The 21,093-nt window shown below is 45.4% G+C and overlaps 1 protein-coding gene across 1 annotated transcript; it reads left to right on the top strand.

The window, feature by feature from the left end:
• Positions 1-7,534: 7,534 nt before the first annotated feature.
• On the top strand, positions 7,535-19,243 carry egfl7 (EGF-like-domain, multiple 7). The gene is made up of 9 exons (XM_083929352.1): positions 7,535-7,713; positions 11,753-12,012; positions 12,616-12,738; positions 13,644-13,756; positions 14,568-14,663; positions 14,758-14,952; positions 16,812-16,888; positions 17,239-17,401; positions 18,789-19,243. Exons 2-9 carry the CDS (start codon positions 11,933-11,935, stop codon positions 18,806-18,808), a joined length of 867 nt encoding a protein of 288 aa, XP_083785478.1. The 5' UTR covers positions 7,535-7,713; positions 11,753-11,932; the 3' UTR covers positions 18,809-19,243.
• The last annotated feature ends 1,850 nt before the right edge of the window (positions 19,244-21,093 follow it).

The raw sequence follows: 21,093 nt of genomic DNA, 5'->3' as shown, positions 1-21,093 counted from the left end.
TTAACCTAAAACGTGACACACAGGGAAAAAAAGACGAATACTGGCAACGGGAAAGGAGTCTACGGCCTTTTTAAAGTGGATTCTTGCATTAAAAAAACTGCATATATGCCGTTTTGGGGGGGAAGGGTATAAGTTTTGTTATCTCTAGGGTTGGTGATGTCAATCTGTCAGTTATTCTCCCCTCCTCTTAACTGAAATATCTCAAATATTGAATGGATTGTGCAATTTATTTTCTCCAGAAGATGAATCCTAATGAAAATGCTGATCTCCTGATGTTTCATGTACTGCACCAGCGAGACAACGTTTACTCCTATCCAGTGAAATATCTCCTGCATGAATTGGCACAAAATGTGTCCTCAACATTTATAGTTGCCATTATTTATCTACTTGAATTTGGTGATCCCCTGTCTTCTCCTATAGTGTGACCAGGAATTTAAAAATTGAAATCCAGGCACGTCCAGCTGGGAGGAGGCCTCGGGGAAGACCCAGGACCAGGTGGAGAGATTAGATCTCCACACTGGCCTGGGAACGCCTCGGGATCCCCCAGTTAGAGCTGGTGTATGTGGCCCGGGAAAGGGAAGTTTGGGGTCCCCTGCTAAAGCTGCTGCCCCTGCGACCCGACCCCAGATAAGCGGTTGAAGATGAGATGAGATGAATCCGCACATCACTTTTATATCAAACATATTCGATTAGATGTAAACGGAGTTAATATTCATGAAACGCACATTTGTTTCATATCTTTTTAACCATTATTGAAGTGAATACAGTTCTCATGCCGGTATAATTGCCTTGTTTAGTCTATTTCTGCAAGTTGTGAAATATTCCACAGAGCAAATGTAAGGAAACCCCTCATGGAAACAACACAAAACAGCAGAAGGCCAAACACTGACAAGCCTTGATAGAAGTTGGCAACACAACGAGTTTCTAAGTGAAGAAATACGATATTACGCTTCATGCAACAGCGTGTCTTGCTGTGACACCTCAGCGTCTAGGCAATAAATATTTGAGCGTGGAACGGGGCGTTAAATCACCGTGGAACAAGCAGGAGGAAATGTTTTTAGGATTAGTGTGGCAGCGCGGTGAGCGTCCACACTAAACACTCTCGCGGCTTCAAAGAACAAAACTTGGGAGAAGTTTGGGCCGCGGAGGACACGGCCACTGTTCCAAACATTACCCTCAGAGCAGGAGAATTTGATTATCACGGAAAATAAGCCAATCAGAGCCCGCTCAGACTGTGTTTCTGAGACGCAGAGTTTGGTGGAATGTGTATAAACTCTCTAATCTCTCCGCGCTGTTGATGACAGACTGACAAGGAGAGCTGGCAGCAAGAGCACGGAAATACTGTACGGAGGAGAGGCCACTACAAAAAAGGGGGCATTACAACATGTACTCGCATATTAAATAAGCACAAAATTTGTCAAGGCTATTTTTTGATTTGTGTAGGAATTCTACAACATCGGTGTTGAATTACGTAGTTTGAAAGCGACTGTGGATGTCGGAGTGGAGCACAGGAAGTGCCAGCCCACGACCACCAGCACAAAGTATTTTCAATTCCAGGAGGGCTTCGGATGAGCGCATGCCTCGGCTTTGTCTGATGCTGAGGGCGACAGGGGAGCGTATTGGTGGCAGGCCTTGGACGACAGGATGTCCTGTTTGGCCGCTCAGCATGGAAATCCTACAGAGCTGAAACACACGCTTCACCTCTAGTGTCGTTCTCTGTCACTTGTGATTCAGCAGAGTCCATCATGTTTGACACAATGTTAGTCTGCCATTTCAACTCAATGAACTTAAAGGGAAAGTTTTGATTTTTTTTGGTTGTATGAAGGACTTTTCCATAGTCGGTGTATTTCCTACAGTAGATGGTGGTCAGCACGCCCCCAGTTTGGAGAAACAGGCATGTGGAGAGGCGGGGAAGCTAAGCAATGTACTGCTGTGGGTGGGGGCAGTAGCTAAACATATTTTACCCACCTAAGTGTACGCTATAGTTTGAATATTGTCACCACTTTACCTTGCCATCAGACAATCTTATTTAAGTTTATACAGGGGGAACTGAAGCTGTTCTATGCTCTCGTCACTGCCACCAGACTCCTTTGACAAAAACATCATCATTTTACTTTGCAGAACACAGAAGTAGCTGATCTACAACTGCAACCTAACCGATTGAGGCAGTGATTGACCAAGAACTTGTGTTCTTCATGTTTTTTTCAATGTCAGGTGGCTTTGACGAGAACAGAGATCAGCTTCAATCCCCTTCGCTTCACTGAAACATGGTTTCATTCCCATCAGTGTCTGATTGTATGGATAAAAATTAATTGTTAATACAGTGCATACTTCAACTGATATTCCTTTTTTTAGGGTTGGCCTTTTTAAAGTGGCTAAAATACATTTCGCCCCAGCCATAGCAATATATGTCCGTGCTCCTGCCTGTTTCTCCAAACTAGGGGCGTGCCGACTGCTGATCTACTGTAGATAATACAATGACTATGGACAAAATACATCAAACAACCCCACATCCAAAGATCCGAACAATCCCTTTAATATGAATTCCGGAAATGAAGGAAATGAGGAAATGTTTTCAAATGTCTCATCTCTGTCTGTTTTACAGTAAACCACAAACACGAGCGCACAACATTAAGCCTGGCTTCACTTCTCCGGGCGACAATGCCTCTTATAACCATATTAAAGTATCGGATCTCTAAAAGCTGCAGTTATGTAAAACATTCTGCCGACTTACACGCCTGCCTCCATTAGTGGTGATGACTAAATCTTGACCGTAAAACACTGCAACACAACAGTGATTCAAAAAGAGGAAGACGGAGGAAAAGACCATTTCTAAAGTGGAACCGAAACTAGAGTCCAAGGAATTATAAACCAATAATACGGCAGCTATAGTATTGGGTTGTCGTACTTTCCTCCATCTTTCAAAAGAAGATAAAACATGCTGTCAACTTCTTCGGTGCACTACAGACTGAAGAACGCAAAATTGTATATCCTACAAACATTTACAGTATATGAAAGAGTTGTTTTTTCTATTTCAACATAAACGACTGGATAAATAAGACATGTATGTGTTCGGTTCATTGATGACTCTAAAAATTGCCCGTAGGTGTGAATGGTTGTCTGTCTCTGTTCATCTCTATGTGCCCTGTGATAGACTGGCGTCCTGTCCAGGGTGGACCCCGCCTCACGCTCGATGTCAGCTGGGATCGGCTCCAGCCCCCCTGCGACCCTGAAAGGGACAAGAGGCTGAAGATGAATGATGAATGAATGAATGAGTTGTGTGAGAGTTTGTAAACAGATGTTTGCATATAGTTTTGCTGATGTTAAATGCTATCACTTCATTATATCTAGACTTTTGTTGTTGTTGTATCTATTGGAGGCATACGACAAAAACGAAAAAGTAACAAGGAAACCCTTGGGGAGTAATTGATATACAAATGGTCATTTTATGCGTAGTAAAGTATTCCTTTAAGTTTTGGGTTCGTCAGTATTACAAAAAAATGGTCTCAGGGTAGAAGACATCACAAATTGTACAGACTGTGAAGCCCTTTCAGGTAACTTTATGGCTGTGGGGCTGTACTGCATAAATAAAATGCTCTTGACATGACTTGACTACATTATACAGAGTGGGGGGTGGCATTTGAAAGAAAAACTGTGGGAGTGGGAAAACACAAAACAATACAGATGTTTCCTCTCACTAAGGCTCGGGGTTTGACGAGTATGACAATGACATGAATCCCTCGATTAGACCGCACAGTCTTGTACAATCTGTACCAAGGAGCACCGAAGACGAGCTGATGACCTGTGGTGGAACCAACACCCGACTGAGACATTCAATATTGTTTTTTTCTTTATATTCGTCACATGTTTTGGAAAAGCCTCCTGCAAGAGGGACAGACTAGACTGAAGCTCTCTTATCAAGAATGGTGGTATCTCTGTGAGCTCGAGTGACCAATCAAAGCATTCACACAAAAACATATCAAGAGACTTTAGCAAACAACAGAAGCTCTCCTTCATGTACTGACTATTCTACATGGAGGAATAACTCATTTAATCTGTATTATGTCACCTTTGCCTCTCGCATCTCTTTGTACGTTGTGGATGTTAATGGCCCTCTGTGCATAAAACAGATATCGTAGTAAACCACATATCTATGTCTGTTAAAATGCATTGCATGCACTTCAAATCGTTCCTTTTTTAAAGTCATTGTTGGGCACAGCTGCCCTCTTGTTCATGCCCCATCAAGGGTCACCGCTACTGCCCTTTAGCAAAATCTGTCAGGCCCTCTTTGACGCAGATCCGTTTCCTGTCAAAGTGAGATTTTTATTGTTCCAAGGGAGCAGCCTCCAGAATCTCGCTCTCCCAGCCTTTTCCCGTTTCCTCTCAAAGAGGAAGTGCTGCTTCGCTTCAGCTCCCCCCCCCCCCTTCCCGCATCTTCTCTGGGACAAATCTGGAACACAGACTGCAAAACTTTGCTTGTGTCGGCCAAGTCTTGATTTCAAAGAATGAAAAGAGTTCCTTAAAAAGAGACACCCTCCCACTTCGGCCTCTCTTACACAAGCTTACACACACACACACACACACACACACACACACACACACACACACACACACACACACACTAAAACACATACACACACCAGCGCATTCACAAACAAGCCTACACTGATTTTGCATCCTATATTCTAATGTGCCCCCTCTGAGCGATCAGCCTTGATGGTGTGTGTCGGTCACCTGCGACCCCGAAGTGGAGCGTTCCCATGGTGCCTCAGCACGTAGCCTCTTTGTTATCACAGAGAAAACAGTTCTTTGTATGCAGGGAGGGTCGGATCATACATTCAGTCAGTATAGGCCCTTAAATGAACACTGACATAACAAGTCATTTCTCATCATAAACGTAAGCGAAGAAGCCGTCCATGCTCCGTTCCATTTAATAAAGTTCTGGTTCATGCCCTCTGAAAACCCAGCCACCCGACCACAAACACACACACACAGAGAAAACGTGTGTCTGCGCGTGTGCAGGCACATTTAACCGCGTGAGTATGTGGTCCGGCGCTGCACATGTTTAGACTGACAAATGAGTCCTCGTTGTCAAACTGATCTCAGTCAAGCTTAGCTTCAAGGCAGAGGAGGAGCAGAGCAGCCTGCCCATCTTTAATACATGATGTCGGCTACTGCATCACTGCTGAAAGCTTCTTAAGGTTCACATGAGATACCCCATCTGAACTCACACAAGACCCCGTCCCAAACACCCTGACAAGACCGGGGAACGTGGAACAACAGGTCATTTGACGGTTCATGTTTTTGCACATCAGAAAGCGTTATAGATAAACGTGTCAGATGATAAACTCCTGCAAAACTATCTGGCTCACTGAGAGCCTGAGGACGGAAACGTGAATAAAGTTAGCAGGATGTGGGGGTTATTTTACAACTAAATCACTAAAATTTTAGGTCTGCAAATTCTTCATAGGGCCATAGCATGTCAGTGATGACATTACATTAAAAGTTATTGTTTTTATGGATTTGGAAACAATCTCACCACAAGATTCATTTAGCGGCTGTTCTGTGTGAAAGAAAAACACTAAATGTACCTACAACTCATTTAAAAACTGGATTATCGTGTTTTTGAAGAGGTAATCTAACCACATTATGACGATCCATCCATCTTCCACCCATCTTCAACCGCTCGTCCCTATCAGGGTCACAGGGGGGACATCAGGCGTGAGGCGGGGTAAACCCTGAACCGGACGCCAGTCTATCGCAGGGCACATAGAGACACACAGAGACAGACAACCACATACACACCTACGGGCAACACATGCAAACTTCACACAGAAGGGCCCCAGCTGGGATTCAAACCAGGAACCCTCTTGCTGTGAGGCGACAGTGCTAACCACCACACCACCGTGTCGCCCATTATGGCAATGAAACACATTAAATATATCACCGGCTTATATTATGATCCACAGAAACATATTTTAAAGCTTGAACTTGTGTTTGACTCTCACTGCTTTAGTAACTTTTCATATGATCATTTTCAAACCTCTCCAGTGAAAACCATACATCTCCAGATGTGTTGATGTCGTATGTTTGCGATAAACCGGAGGATGAAGTGTTCTTTCATGTGTTGAGAAAATTCTCCTACTTCTTAAGCTAACTGAACTCTTTTAAAAGCCTCTTGGATCAGCCGGGAAATGCATCGTCACAATCTGGGGCTGGTTTTCTGACACCATGAAGTGTTCACTTTTTAGAGATATGTGGTTCTCACAGAACAGCGATGCTACAAACAGATGATGATCTTACAAAATATTATGCACCGCTGTAGATTGATCTACCCAACAGTAAAGGAGTTTAAATGTGCACAACCATAAAGATCCCCAGAAGAGTAATGCAACATACACATTAATACAGCAGTGTGTAATAGGAAAACACTCTGTGGGAACATTTGAGTGCACACTGAATGGGCTACCTTTACTTTTTTTTGCAGGTTATATTCTGTTGATAATACTTACATAATTTTACTTGGGGTGGCAGTAGCTCAGGTGACTCGGCTGGGAACCGGAGGGTCGCCGGTTCGAGTATGGAGTGTGGACTTGTAGCTGGAGAGGTGCCAGTTCATCTCCTGGGCACGAGGGGCTGTTGAGCAAGGCACTGAACCCCCAACTGCTCGGTGCACCGGCAGCCCCCTCGCTCTCACATCTCTCCATTAATTGCATGTATATAGATCCTGTTTGTGCATGTGTGTGTATTTCGGGCCTTTGTGTGTGTAACATGAATAATAATAGAGTGAAAAAATTGAATTTCCCGTTGCGGGACTAATAAAGTCATTCTTCTCGTAATTCTTCTTCTTCTTTAGTGAGGGTTTGAATGAAGGACTTTGACTTGTAGTGGAGTATCCTCACAGTCGGGTACTGGCTCCTAAGTACTTTTACTTTAAGTAAAGGATCCCAGTGCTTCTACCACTGGTGGAGAGTGACAACATATACTACATTACAGATTTACCTTTCCTCCCACTGAGCCACACTGGAAACACACAAGCAAAAAGAAGGAAAGCGCCTTATCGTACAACAGCTTGGCTTTAACAAGCTGCAATTTGACAGATTGCATCTCACAGTGACATTAACGGCTGTAAACACGAGCCTATACGAGCTCCCATTGTGCCATCGGCTCCAAATATTAGAGACATTTTAGGTGTAAAGTACAGTAACTGCAGAAGAATCCCTCAGTGCTGTTGATTCCTGTGTTTTTCTGGGGACAGCAAAGGCAGCACAAGGCCATGGAGGTGAGAAGGCAAGGCCCCCTGCAAGATGTCTGCCCCACAATGGGGGCCGAAAAATGCTTCAAAATCAGATTCGCCAAGCGGTTTGAGCAGGATGGAGAGTGTTTGTGCAGGAGAGGGGTTTTATCAGCGGCAAACACTCACAGGATTTCCGCTTTGGGATTGTCCATCCAATTCCTGAGTGCCACAGGAAGCTCTGCATAAAAAGCAACTGAAAAACGCCCGGAGACATTTCATTTGTGGCCGCTCGACTCACCGGGAGCACCTCGACTTCACCGCGAGGGTTTTTTGGTTTGAAAAACCCACCGAGGCCCAGCTTTAAAAGAAACTGGCACCATGGAAGAGCCCTCTTGTCCACTGGTCCGGCGGCTCGCGCCCATGGCCGCAGCTCAGCCTGCGCGCGCACACGCACCTGATGACCCCCTACTGCGAGGGTAAGAATCCGCTCACGTCTACAGAGACGCGTGTTCGTGTCCAGGCATGTAGGTCCTGTCCAACTGTGTCTCTAACTATTGAGATAATGTTTATTTATTTATTTATTTATTCATTTTGAAAGAAGTCTAATTTGCTCTTAGAGAAGAAAAGACACACAGAAGAATGCAAATGCAGGCACAACTAGTTAAAGTTAAGTTCAAGTTAGTTACTATTTAAGTTAAGATGTAAACAAATGTTAACATAGAACTATTCCCTACATGCACACATGCTATCTCTTTAGCTACATGTGTACTGAAGGGTTAAACATAATAATTCTTACTACATGGAACACAGTTGGTTTTATGTTCATGCAGCCTAAAGCTACAATACAGACAGGCTTATGTGTGACAGTGAAAGGATCATTAGTCTATGCTATTGCATGCATACATGCAGTGGAGTAATGCAGTTCTTCGTAATGCCTTTCATTTTGAGGATATTTGTCTTTTTCTTCCTTCAAACATCCGCCCATTAGTGATTTACATACCTCAAACTTGAGTGGATTGTCAATAAAATATAAAGTTGATGGCCTGTAATGAGTCCTCAATGGAAATAATGGCCAGGCTGTGTGCATTAGTAGTCTAGAGCATGATACATATGCAGTATCTTAAATATGCACTATTTTCTAGTCTTTTTGGCTTAATAGTGTCTTTATTCATCGTTATAAAATAGTAAAATATTAAACTCATTTGTCAAAGATGCAGCTCCCGAGGACACGGACCGGCACACTAGTGCTCACAGACTTTATTTAAAGAAAAAACATCCAAGTTTGGTTATTTTTTATTTCACAATTAATCGATGAAGTCAGTGTTTGTTCTTTTTGGTGCAAAACGTTCAACGATTTGGAATTTATTCGAGAGATTGGGACTGAAATCTGACCTTAAAACCTCATCTGAATTATAGCCTAAAGAGTGGGGTCGCCACTTTAAAGTCTGTTGTATAACAATAGTCAGGTGCACATTATATGAACATTGAAACTGGTTTTGCTTTTTGTAATCATTGCTCATGTCCATAATGGCCACTATGAGATCACTGTGATTGTAATACGTGTAGGTCATTGGGGATAGGGCTAGGTGATGAGATAGATGAAATAACCACATGGTAAAGCCTATTTTTAATAATTAAATACATACAATACAATTAAATACATAACACATGGAATGAAATGATTTTTTTCTCATTTTAATTATAACTTTAGTTCAAAATTAACATAACATGCAAGGATCAGAGTGTAATGCATTGTCCAAATGACATAAATGTCGCGGTAACACAGGTTTTCCAACATCCCTGTAGTGTCTGATTGCTCAGTCCTAATCGGGGATGCCATCCACAGTCCGTGTCTCATGCAAAAAAGAGTTTGAAAGTTTATCCAAAGCTAAAATCAGGCTTCAGCAGTCTTCGACTACTTTGTGTGACACTGATGCATATGAAGGAAGCGCTGAAGCGTGCCAGAAAGGGATCTCTTCATGGCCAGTGTGAACAGCAAGACTGATTACAATGGTTACAGCACCCAAAATCAGTTCCACTGCTCATACACGTGCACCTGAGTAGAAGAAGAATTCATTTATTTGTCCCACAATGGGGAAATTCAATTTTCACTCTATTATTTTTATTATTATTCATTTTACACACACATGCACAGACAGGATCTACATACATGTTAGAGCAAGGGGTCTGCCAGCGAATGTTCGTTGTATTGCTCAACAGCACCTCTGCAAATGAACTGGCACCTCTCCAGCCACCAGTCCACGGTCCATTCATGGTCCACACAGGGACTCGAACCAGCAGCCCCCCGGGTCCTAGCCAAGTCACCTATGGCCTGAGCTACTGCCGCCCCAAGCATTGGTTTAAAACAGACTTGGAATAATTGTGAACTGACCCTTTAACTATTCCAGCTGCCCACCGGTCAGCCATCGCCCCGGCGTGAGATCACTCAGTAGGTTCATGAATGAAAAAATAGTCCGTAAAGCCCGAGCAGCGACGCCGGACGCGGGTCCCCGCACGCAGCGCAGGCAGCCTGAGCTCCGGGACACCCAGCTGGAGGAGTGGGAGGAGGTCCTACCATCACCCCCCCATGCTCCCTCTCTCTCTCTCTCTCTCCCTCTCTCTCTCTCTGACAGTCTGAGCTCCGGGAGAAACCTGACTAGTAGCGGAGTTTCATCCCTGGACTTGTTAACAACTCACCAGCGGAACATAACGGGACTAACTTTGTGCCAAAGCGCCGGCGCGTCTCCACTCCCCACGGTGTAGGACTGTAGTGTTTTTGTAGAGGGGGATTGATTGTAGGGAAGCTGACTTTTTTTTTTTTTCCATTGCACGGTTTGTGATTATTTATATTTTCGTATCCATGCATGCGCCCTTGGTATTGACTTGCGCCGGCCTGTGCGTGCGCGTCCAGCCGCTCTTTAGTTGTGTGTTGTTCAGGTTTTCTGTGCGTTGATTTCTCACTATGTGGAGTCATCCATTGCACGCGTGAGCGGGGAACTGCGTGCGTGTGTGTGAGCGTTTTACAGAGATGGTCCTCTGCTGTGCGTGAAGGATGCGGCTCTGCAAACAGGGATCCGCACAGTGCTGTAAAACAGCGCCCTCTAGTGGCTGGTATAAGAAACGCCGAGTTACTTCTCAAGTGTTTCTCATCACATTGTGAGAATAAGACGTGATGCAGATGCAAACCCGTGCTCTGAGCCTTTTGATCACAGATATCCACCTGGATTAAAGGCATCCCACCTGTATGCAAAGTGCTGCTTTTTTGCAAAAATCAAAATTCAGAATAATCCGATGTGTTAAATGTAAATCGTTGCATCCCCCAATAAAGCTCTTCCGCTTAAACTTTGCAGAATGGTTTGCATATCCCTTCTGTAGAGGCATTAGTGTGCTTCATGCATCCCAGAGGAAGAATGCATTTTCAATATTTAATAGCCTCCCATAACATCGTAATAAAAAAGCTGTTATCCAATCACATCTTCTGCACCACACCCAACTCGTGTTTTGCCCCGCACCACCTTCATCATCATGAATAATTTTAGTGTCACACGTGTGCACACGTCACCTTCAAAGTGGCCCCCTGCTGCGCTGAGCGTCACACCTGCTGCTGTGATTTGTGAATGAACACACACAGGCTTTAGATGTGCGTGTCCTGTCTCTGGGCGGGAAGCCAGCGGGGGATCAGAGAGACATGCAGGCTGTCAACCGAGGCTTAGCATCACCCCCCACCACCGTTTCCATGTAGCCTGCGATCCCACCCGGCTGGCTTTAATGCCCCGTTACCGGTTTCCCAAGGGTTTAGTATCTGTTTAAAAAAAACGTGCCTTGTGGGATCGGATCGTCCAGCAGTTCAAATATGGGTGTCATGCACTCTGGAGCTGCTTGGCCATTCTTTAATCCTGTACAGTATGTAATAATCCCAAAAAGGTGCGAAGGGATAAGTGAACATTTGTGTGAAGGGGGAGTTCTTTGTCCTTTTTTGCTCTGTCATTAGTGTCACAGTCTCAGCGTCCACGCAGGTGTAGGTCAGAGAGAGTTCAACCTGCTTTGTGCACAAGAACTCTGTTTATACAGCACGTAATGCAATGCATAGAGTTTTCTACACATGTGGCCGTTTGTGTCCTTGTGTTAGATCAAAAGTTCGACCTGAGAGCCATTAAAACCAGTCCAGCTCCAAAGTTTGGCTTCACTTTGCCAGGCCCGAGGGTGCATCCAAACATCTGCCTAGCAACGAGTTATCTACTGTTGGATTTCTCAAAAACGCTTTCTGTTCTGGAGGTCAAGCGTCACGTGCTTCTTTACGTCAGGTCATAAAAAGGTTTCAGACTCGAGGATGTGCTGCATCCCTCCACTGCACTCTGGTTTATGACCTCACTCACCAGGGGATTATAATCTAATTGTTTAAGAAGACATGTAATTAAGGGGTAAAGACAGCTTATGGACTCACTGCATGTCTCAAAACACGGTGCAGAATCTCTATTTTAATACATGATTATCTCCAATTCCCTCTCTTCACAGGTAGCTGGAGTCGTCCTCCTGGAGGAAAACGTACCCATTCAACGTGAGGAGACTTTGGCTAGGATCCACGGCGCCCCCTCCTCCTCCTCCTCCTCCCCTTCATCCTCCTCCCCTCTTCCCTGCGACTGGAACACAGAGTGCGAGAGACCAAGCGGGGGGAACGTGGGAAAGAGGAAGACGATGTACCAAACGCTGCTTCTGTCCTCCTCCCTCTTCATCCTTCACGTGATGGGCACTCCACAGTTCCACGCTCACCACGGGTAACAGCTCACTTAATCCCCTTCCTGTGTTTATTGCGGCCTGTCACTTGTTCAGCGGGCTCCTCGAAGCTGCAGATCTCCACTTCAGCTGTCATTCAGACGTGTTTGTTTTAGCGACGTTCTCACCCCGCTGCGAACGTAAACAAATCGGTGGGGTGACATTAAACGTTTAGGAGTGCACTCTCTCAGGACCAACGCTATTAGACGCACGGCGTTACGGGGGGAGTCTGCGGGCTCATCTTGGCATTTTCAGTTGATTCGCGCAAAGACCAAAAATAAACCCAAAGCCAAATGAAAAGGTCAAGTGGAGCCAAAGAGGTGAAAAGATCAACTCTTAACTCTGACACATTGAGGAGTGATTACACGGGTCAGTCAGGAGCAATTAGGCTGCACGCCAACTTCTGGTGACAAACAGAAACCTTGAGGCTCCTGATGTGGAGATTTTGGAGCTCGCTGAATCAGACGAGAGCCGCCACTTAAAGCCCAAACGTTTCTATGGAAATGACTTAAAAGCATCCAGAAAAAGCAGCTCAGCTCAGATTCTCTTTGAAAAAGCCTCTATTTCAAGTTTTTAATGTATGATCTCATTTCTCTCTTTCGCAGGAGGAGGGTGTGTGGCCGAGACCTCCGTCACAGCATTGCCATGGCAACAGAGTCATACGTCCAGCCGGTGCATAAGCCCTACATAACCCTGTGTCAGGGGCATCGCCTCTGCAGCACATACAAGTAAGTCTTCAGCTTTTATTGGGGTTTATTGGATCACCAGCTGAACCACCAACAGTCCGGCGTGCACATGAGGACTCGGGTCACAGCCAGTGTCAAGACAGGGCCGTAATAATGTCACTAAGAGTTACTTTATATTATTAAGTTGTAAACAATGCTCGACATGTTTGGGAAGGGAAAGGGTTAGAAGTGAAGTCGTAAATACATCAAGAGTTTCTCCCACAAACACCAATGGATGTTTTACACCGAACTGGGTCACGGTGGCACATATTTGGGTGGGATCTAAATATCGAGTACTTTGTGTAACTACGGGAAATGAACTGCCTGCCCGCAGAGACCGCGGCCGTGTTTATTTTGGACTGCGTCTCCCCTCCATACTTACACACTCTCCATCCCTCTCCGGCTCTGATGCCTTCGAGTCCCCCCCCCCCCCTTACATTCCCTCCATTTTAATCTTTCTTTTGTTTTTTAACTCTTCCCTCACCACCGAATTTCACTTTTGGATTATTATGTTTTTTCTCTCATCATGTGGGCAGGCCTCAAACAATTACAGACCTCCTAATCCCACAGTGATTCTCTCCACTTTCTTTCATTCCTCTCCTGTCACGTTGTCTTTGTTTTTAGCTTTCGCCTCATAAACCAAACCAAACATATCAGAGTCTCAGAATTAAGGATTGTTTTTACATCTCTTCTCCTGCCCCTCACCACCTCCCTTCCACCCTATCTCATCTCTTACACACACTCTTGGAAGTCAGTGGTCTGCGGTTTCAGTGTACCACCGAATTCCCATTCCCTCGTCATCGGCGTTCTTTCGTTCTGACAGAACATGGAAAAAGAGCAGGGCGATGACAGCATTATGAATAACCGGGAATCTCTTAACTGTGGGTGTCTGTGTTTTATCTCTGCAGGACTGTGTACTCAGTGGCGTACCGGCAGGTGAGCAGAGCAGCGCCTCCTTCGCATTTCTACTCAGAGTGCTGCCCGGGCTGGCGGAGATTTCACTCTCACAACTGTAACCAAGGTAACCTGGAGGGACATGTGATGGGTTCGAATGTCGATCCGTAACCTGCATCTGTTGAGCTAAAACACTTTTAAAATGTTAAAGAAATAGTTCATGTTGGGAAGCGTAGCCTGTTGGTCTTGACAAGATCAAGACCAGTCTCATGTCTGCAGGCTTAATCTGAAGCTGCGGCCATGAGACAGTTAGCTTAGCACTTAGCACAAACTATTAGCTTAGCTAGGTATAAAGGTAGAAGAAAACTCAATAAAAAAGGTGTGAAATCAAAGTGTAAAAACAAGACAAGAGTGCTTTTCATGCTGCATTTAACCCCAATTCACAATCGCAACTTTTAGCCCCTAGGCTAAAGTCAGAGTTAGTCCACTTGGGCACACGTGCCAGGATTGTGCCAGTGTGAACGCTCTCTTAAGTGCAGTGTGAAAAGCCCTAAGCTGGGGTTTTATGGATGGTTGCTGGGCTATTTCTTGGCCGGATGCAACCAGTTAACCAGGAAGTTACTGCTCCTAGCAAGAAATAGTCCAGCACATAGCCACCCATAAAACCAAAAGTTGTTATTTCTTCACTTTGGTTTTTGTACGGCTTTAACAAATGAGGTAAACGGTGTTCATTTGTGAAATTTACAGACAACAGAGCCAGCCCCCACCCTGTTTCTGGTTGTTGTGCTAGGCTAAGCGAGCTGTCTCTTGGCTGTAGCTTCATATTTAGCATACAGACATGAGCGCTTTTGATTTTCTCATATCTATCTCTCGGTAAGAGAACATTTAAGAATATTCCCCCTAATGTTGAATCATTCCTTTTTAAATGCCTCTCACAGCCGTGTGTGGACAACCCTGTGTGAATGGAGGTACCTGCTTAAGACCCAACCAGTGTGCTTGTCTGCTAGGCTGGACCGGGCTCCAATGCCAAACAGGTACACACACATACACACACATGTATATACAGGTACCTGCACAACCACACAAGTCACATATAAACCCATTTGCTTGTATTTCTTGATCTATCAGATGTGGATGAGTGTAGCGAGCAGCGGCGGTGCGCCCAGGAGTGTGTGAACACAGCTGGCAGCTATCGATGTGCGTGTAGAGACGGCTTCACGCTTGCCGGTGATGGCCGTTCCTGTCAAAGCCTTCCTCCTCTTCCTCCTACGCCTTCACCCACCCAGATCAGCCAGGCAACAGTGGGTGGTCACGCTGACGCAGGTAAATGAGCAGCGGAGGAGCGTGCGTGTGCATTCACGTAGTATAATGTTGTGTTTTCTTGCAGCAGCAAAGTGTCCAGAGCTCAGAAGAAAGGAAACATAGCCAGCTTCGCGGTCCATTATTACTTTTGGTACGCGCTATGCCACTCTCAACTCGTACCGTGAGTAATAATGCACTGCGACTGGTGCCCACTCCAGACGGATCTCCTGTGGTCTGGCCCCCGTGTGGTGGACCGGGACCAGTCGGTCTTTGATAATGACTCGGTTGACTCCTAAGAGTCCTGTGAGTAAAGCGAACATCTGACTTTAATCGAGCTCCCATGCTAATACTGACATATTTTTATCCCACAAACTCCATCAGCTCCCTTAAAAATGTTGCAATGCTGTCTCATAGCACGAAAAAAAAGTGGATTGTGTGTGCTTCCTGTATCTTAGCAGCAAAATAATACAACGCCCCCCCCCCCCCTCATGCATGTCTACAAATGTAACAGACGAGCCCAAGACATTCCTTCCTGTTCTGTGTCAGCGTTATTGCTTCTTGGGGGAGTTGATGCTACATAAAAACCTTTTAAAGAAGAGTTTTCCTCATTTCCCCCCAAATCCTTTTCACCAAACTGTAAATCGAAAAGGGGAAACGGTCCCGTGTGTTTTTCCGAAAATTCAATATCTCACATGTAAATGGGAGTTGAGTCGAATTTTCTCGGGCTCCGCTCCGAAACTCCCAAACGATTTATCAGTGTTTCTGTGTGCGGAAAGAAAAGTGACACAAGATGGAACTCCTCAGCTAAAATGAGACCGTTCACTCCCACGACTCTACGCTAGAGTCCTGCAAGAGTTGCTGAGTCAGCAACTCTTGCAGGACTCTAGGCAGACCTTTGTACTGAGAAAGCGACGGGCGGGTTACTTGTGCGAGCTTGCTCTGTGTTTTCACCGTTCAGCTCTCGGATGCGAAAATGCAAAGCCAGCACGGCAGAGACGTTTTACTTGAGACTGCATTCCATTATCTGTTCGTACGCACACGTCAGAGGGATTTCGATGGAGATCAGGAACGTAAACACGGACTTAGACTCTCGAACAGTAGGCCGTCGCTCATACTCGAGCCAAGCAGCTGTGGAGGAGTGTTGGACTACGTTTGGGTCCGTCCATCTTCCTCTTTTCTTCCCACTCAAGTCTCCCTTTTTTCACTGCGCTCTTGGCCAACACTTCTCATTCCAGCTCCATCAACTCTGTCTGCTGGGGGTCATCGCCCGCTCCCCCCTTTTTTCCTCCTCCTCCTCCTCCTCCTCCTCCTCCTCCTCACCCTGTTTCTGAACTCATTCTTGTCTCAGTGTAATGGACCACATCTGGGAGAGATTGAGCCGCTCTCTGTCTGCCAAAGCACAGCAAGAAAGCGGGGGGTCCCTAATTCTGCATCCCGATCTGGGTCCCGCCTGCTCCAGGGACATTCTCCTCGAGCCGGGCAGACGGTTCCGCGTAACAAATGCATGTTCACGGGAGGAAACGAATGAGCGCTTGTCTATTTCTGGTGACCTCTCCTTCAGCTTGTGAATCAGCTTTTTTTTTTTCGTCCGTTCCCATATCCACGATTCCCTCCTGCGTGCTAAACCCCCCCCCCCCCCGGCCTCCCTGCAGCTCTGCGGTGCTTTTTCCCCGGTTTGAAGTTCAAAGACGTTCGCAGTGGCCATGAATCGTACGTAGAGAGGGATTGATGAGGGCAGGGTGCTCGAGATTAAAAGAGAGAGGTTCTCGACTTTCGTGCCCTACCCTTCTGTCCCCCTCACTTTTAGTTTCTACAAATTCAAAACACGGGGCTGTCACCCTTCTCTGATGTACGTTTCTGCATTTGTACGGTTCCTACAGGTGGAGGCTTCAGCCAGATGGAGAATGTGACGGAGGAGGTGCAAAGCCTGAGGAACAGAGTGGAGCTCCTGGAAAAGGTAAGACAAGGCCTGTTCGAACGCACAAGTAAAAGCCTGGTACCCTGATACCTCCCAGCCTCGCTCACCACCAACACCTCTGGTTCTTGTATGATAAAAATTCTTTTTATAATCCCCAAACAAAAATTTCTTTGAAATGCCAGAGCCTCACGTCGGCTTTTAAGATGTTTTATGGGTTTCATCAGAACACCGCCTCTGCTCAGTGTAACAAAGAGTAAATGGAGAGAAGCCGTTAAAGTATAATCATGCCACGGGTCATTAAATAGTTTTTTACGAGGTGAGTAATAGTCTGTTTCTGGAGCGATTTTCTTTTCATCCTAATATTTCCTCCTCTTCCTGCCTCCGCGCAGAAGCTGCAGCTGGTGTTGGCCCCCTTCAGCAGCTTCTTCCCTCTGTCGCTGGACGAGGGCTGGTCGGAGAAAACCACCTTGCTGTCCCACTCCTTCCAGCAACTCGACCGCATCGACTCCCTCAGCGAGCAGATCGGCTTTCTGGAGGAGCGCATCGGCACATGTGAGTGACCACGGGCTGACCTGCCATTGTTCGTAGTTCAGAGCACTTCAGGAGAGAAGGGGAAAAACGTTTTAGCTGAACACCACTGGAACTTCTGTGTCCCGGAAAAGAAGGAACAGTTGTTTGTTTTTGTTTTCTAAAAGATCACGTAAAAGCCAAGAGGTAACAAAAGTCCATAGTGTAATGAAATTAAATTCATTGTAACGTAATAACCTTTTTGGCTAAGTAAGTTCAGTGGTAGGATCAAAGCAGATCACACTCTAAGTGAAATACCACATTTGCTCTAAATTTGTAACCGAATTAAAGATCAGGTAACAGCTCGCAGCTCCTTGAGGCTGTACTTAACCACAGCGCTGCTTTGAGCTCAATGCTAACGCCTCACGGGGGCGCTAGAGGAAACGTCGTAGGGTCAAAGTCAGTTTACGGAACCCCCGCCGTGATCAATTTCATTTCAAATCACATTTCTACGCGTCGTTTATCAAATAAGTTGAGCGTGTTTAACATATGCATTGACTGGGCATATCAGTTATGCAGCTCCTACAGCCCCTTGAACATATGCACTCTTTGATGTGCCCACTCTACATTTCAATAAAAAAGTGTGCAATGTGGGATTATTCGCTTTAAAGCTGCGGTAGGTGTAAATAAAAAAACGTCAGAATCTGAAGCAGAGTGAGACCTTCTTCTCGCAGCTCTCTCTCTCCTCAGATTTAAGCTTGAGGTAGGCAGCTTATTTCGGGAGATGTTGGGCGATCGTATTGTAATTTGAGTGATCCGAGAGAAAACTAGACTCCTTCTATTACTGCAGACTAGCCTCCTGCAACTCCTGATGGCTTTGTTTTCAGGCACTAGAAAATCCAGCGTAGACGGGAGACTTTGGCAAATCACACGTTATTTCAGAGACTGAGAGAGATAGAGATATATATATATATATAGAGAGAGAGAGAGAGAGAGAGAGAGAGAGAGAGAGAGAGAGAGAGAGAGAGAGAGAGAGAGAGAGAGAGAGAGAGAGAGAGAGAGAGAGAGAGAGAGAGAGAGAGAGAGAGAGAGAGAGAGAGAGAGAGAGAGAGAGAGAGAGAGAGAGAGAGATCCTATTGGCTCAGGATGGAGAAGGAGGGAGACGTTTTTCTTTCCCAGTCGTGGCCTCGGAGAGATTGCAGGTCATCGAAAGGCGTGGCCTTTGATTGACACTATGTCCAGTGCAAAATAGTGACCTGATGATGAGTAAGAAGTTATAGTTATTGCGTTTTCTTTAATGCGTGTCTATAAAATCCGGTTGTGATTTTGAAGCACACATTAATCACAACCGCCATCAGACTTTCATGAACTTCGTTTTGAACTTGAATGGCCGATACACTGCAGTACCACTCTTCCCTCTTCTCCCCTGTAGGTTCTTGTCAGGAGAATTAGCACCTGAACATGGCCCACGGCGTTTCCATCCATCTCCCGTGAAGCTAGTGATGAAACCCGCCACCTGCCAGAGATCGAGCTCACCAGGAAAAGGCCTCAGTGACGCAACCATCGCACAAATCATCCGTGATCTTCACCATTTCCCGACAGCTTCATTAACTTTTCCTGTCGAATCATTGTCAAATATCTTGATTTTTTAACAATAGCTGTGACGGGGTCGCTTCCAGGATGACATCACCCCTGTAACATCTGAATGAAACTCTGTGAGGGTCAAAGGTCAAACCGGCCACTTTGTTTCTGTTTGTTTTGCATCAGTGCAGCTGTGTCCTCTTGTCTAAGCCTGAAGTGTCCCGGGGCGGACGCGGACATCTGTATTTATCTATTTAAATTATGATTACGTCTGGTTATTTCTCAGTGCTCCGATAGACATTTTTACCTAGTTTTGTAACATTTTCTAATAAAAAAAGTCTTAATCAAAGACACTGTGTGCTCACTGATATGAGAGGATTACTGAATAATGTTTGCAAATACACGGCCCTGTATACACTGCTGATAGGAGATCGGACGAACTCTCCGTTAAGCTAACACAACATTGGATGTTTTCTGTTCGCCTCTCTCCTTTACAGCACTTTAATCAGTGGTGGAGGAAGTATTCAGAGCCTTCACTTAAGTAAAAGTATCAATACAACATCGTGGAAATACTCCATTACTCAAGTTCATTCATTCATCTTCACCCGCTTGTCCCTGTCGGGGTTGCGGGCGGCTGGAGCCGATCCCAGCTGACATCAGGCGTGAGCCGGGGTACACCCTGGACAGGACGCCATTCTATCACAGGGCACATAGAGACGAACAGAGGCAGACAACCATTCACACCTACGGGCAATTTTTAAAGGCATCAATTAACCTAACACATGCATGTCTTTGGACTGTGGGAGGAACCTGGAGAGAACCCACGCACACACAGTGAGAACATGCAAACTCCACACAGAAGGGCCCCAGCTGGGATGCAAACCGGGAACCTTCTCGCTGTGAGGAGACAGTGCTAACCACTACACCACCATGTAAACGAATCTGATATTAAAGGTCATCAAAACTACTCCATTTTAGCACCTGTCTCTTTGAGACGCCCTCCTGAAAAAGCCTAGTTTGCTCCGATTGGTCATTGTTTCTGTTTCTTTCGCGTCTGTGCTCTCAGTGTCTCTGCACCGTCATTGCAGCCGGGAAATGACTGTTACATCACTGCAGCAGCACTTTTTACCTAAATATATATATAAATAACTGTACAGAAGTCTTAATGAGTCGCTAAAGGAATTTGCATTAAGCTTTTGAATCGTTAGAAACCCCTGAGACGGGAGAGAGACAAATCTACCTGATCTATCCTGATCTCTAGTGGTTATTTATAGAGTTAATAAAGGTTAAGTAAAAACTGCTTTCAGATACTGACTGTAATAAAAATCCAATGGTCAAAGCAAGCAAAGATTTGTGAGCCTGAAAAGTTGTCCAGGAGTAAATGTGAACAGCATATTGAATGACGTGTTTTAAAGTGCTCTATGCCTGAGAACCTTGAGCCCTGTAAATGGGAGGAATGCAAAGCAGGCATTTCAGCGCACAGCCGTTTAAGAAAAAGAAGAATTGATTTTATTCAGTATTTTGCAAGGCATTCACGTTTTTACCCAGAACAGGTGAAATCAAGAACACTACATCATCAATGTTAACCAGATACTATGATAGGCATCTGTACCGCGTGTGCGTATTTACACGCACGCACACACACGTACAGCAAGGGACCACCCACACACACACACACACACACACACACACACACACACACACACACACACACACACACACACACACACACACACACACACACACACACACACACACACACACACACACACACACACACACACACACACACACACACACACACACACACACACACACACACACACACACACACACACACACACACACACACACACACACACACACACACACACACACACACACACACACACACACACACACACACACACACACACACGCACAAGTCTCTGCAGGATGTCAGCTCTGTTTCTCATATTCACGTACAGTAAAGCTAATTACAATTTAATAGCTTTGGTGAACATCAGAAAACTTTCTTTCCACCCAAACTCAGCATGAAAAGTGCTTTATTAAGGTTCAGAATACTTTGAATATTTGTATCTTACAGTATCTTTGTTCATGAACAACCGCCCAACAATCAACCGGCGGGGTCGCTGCAGAGCCTTCGTCCGCATCAG

This window comes from Echiichthys vipera, assembly GCF_963691815.1.
Source record: "Echiichthys vipera genome assembly, chromosome: 16".
Classification (NCBI taxonomy): Eukaryota; Metazoa; Chordata; class Actinopteri; order Perciformes; family Trachinidae; genus Echiichthys; species Echiichthys vipera.
Note: the sequence above shows the minus strand (reverse complement) of the source record. Positions and strands in the feature narration are given on the sequence as shown.

What these genes read in the sequence shown, in the direction of transcription:
- egfl7 (XM_083929352.1), top strand. Translation starts at nt 11,933, where the DNA reads ATGTACCAAACGCTGCTTCTGTCCTCCTCCCTCTTCATCCTTCACGTG. An exon ending in CGCCTCTGCAGCACATACAA is followed by an intron (nt 12,739 to 13,643) that starts GTAAGTCTTCAG and finishes TTATCTCTGCAG; the next exon opens with GACTGTGTACTCAGTGGCGT. An exon ending in GAGTGGAGCTCCTGGAAAAG is followed by an intron (nt 16,889 to 17,238) that starts GTAAGACAAGGC and finishes GCCTCCGCGCAG; the next exon opens with AAGCTGCAGCTGGTGTTGGC.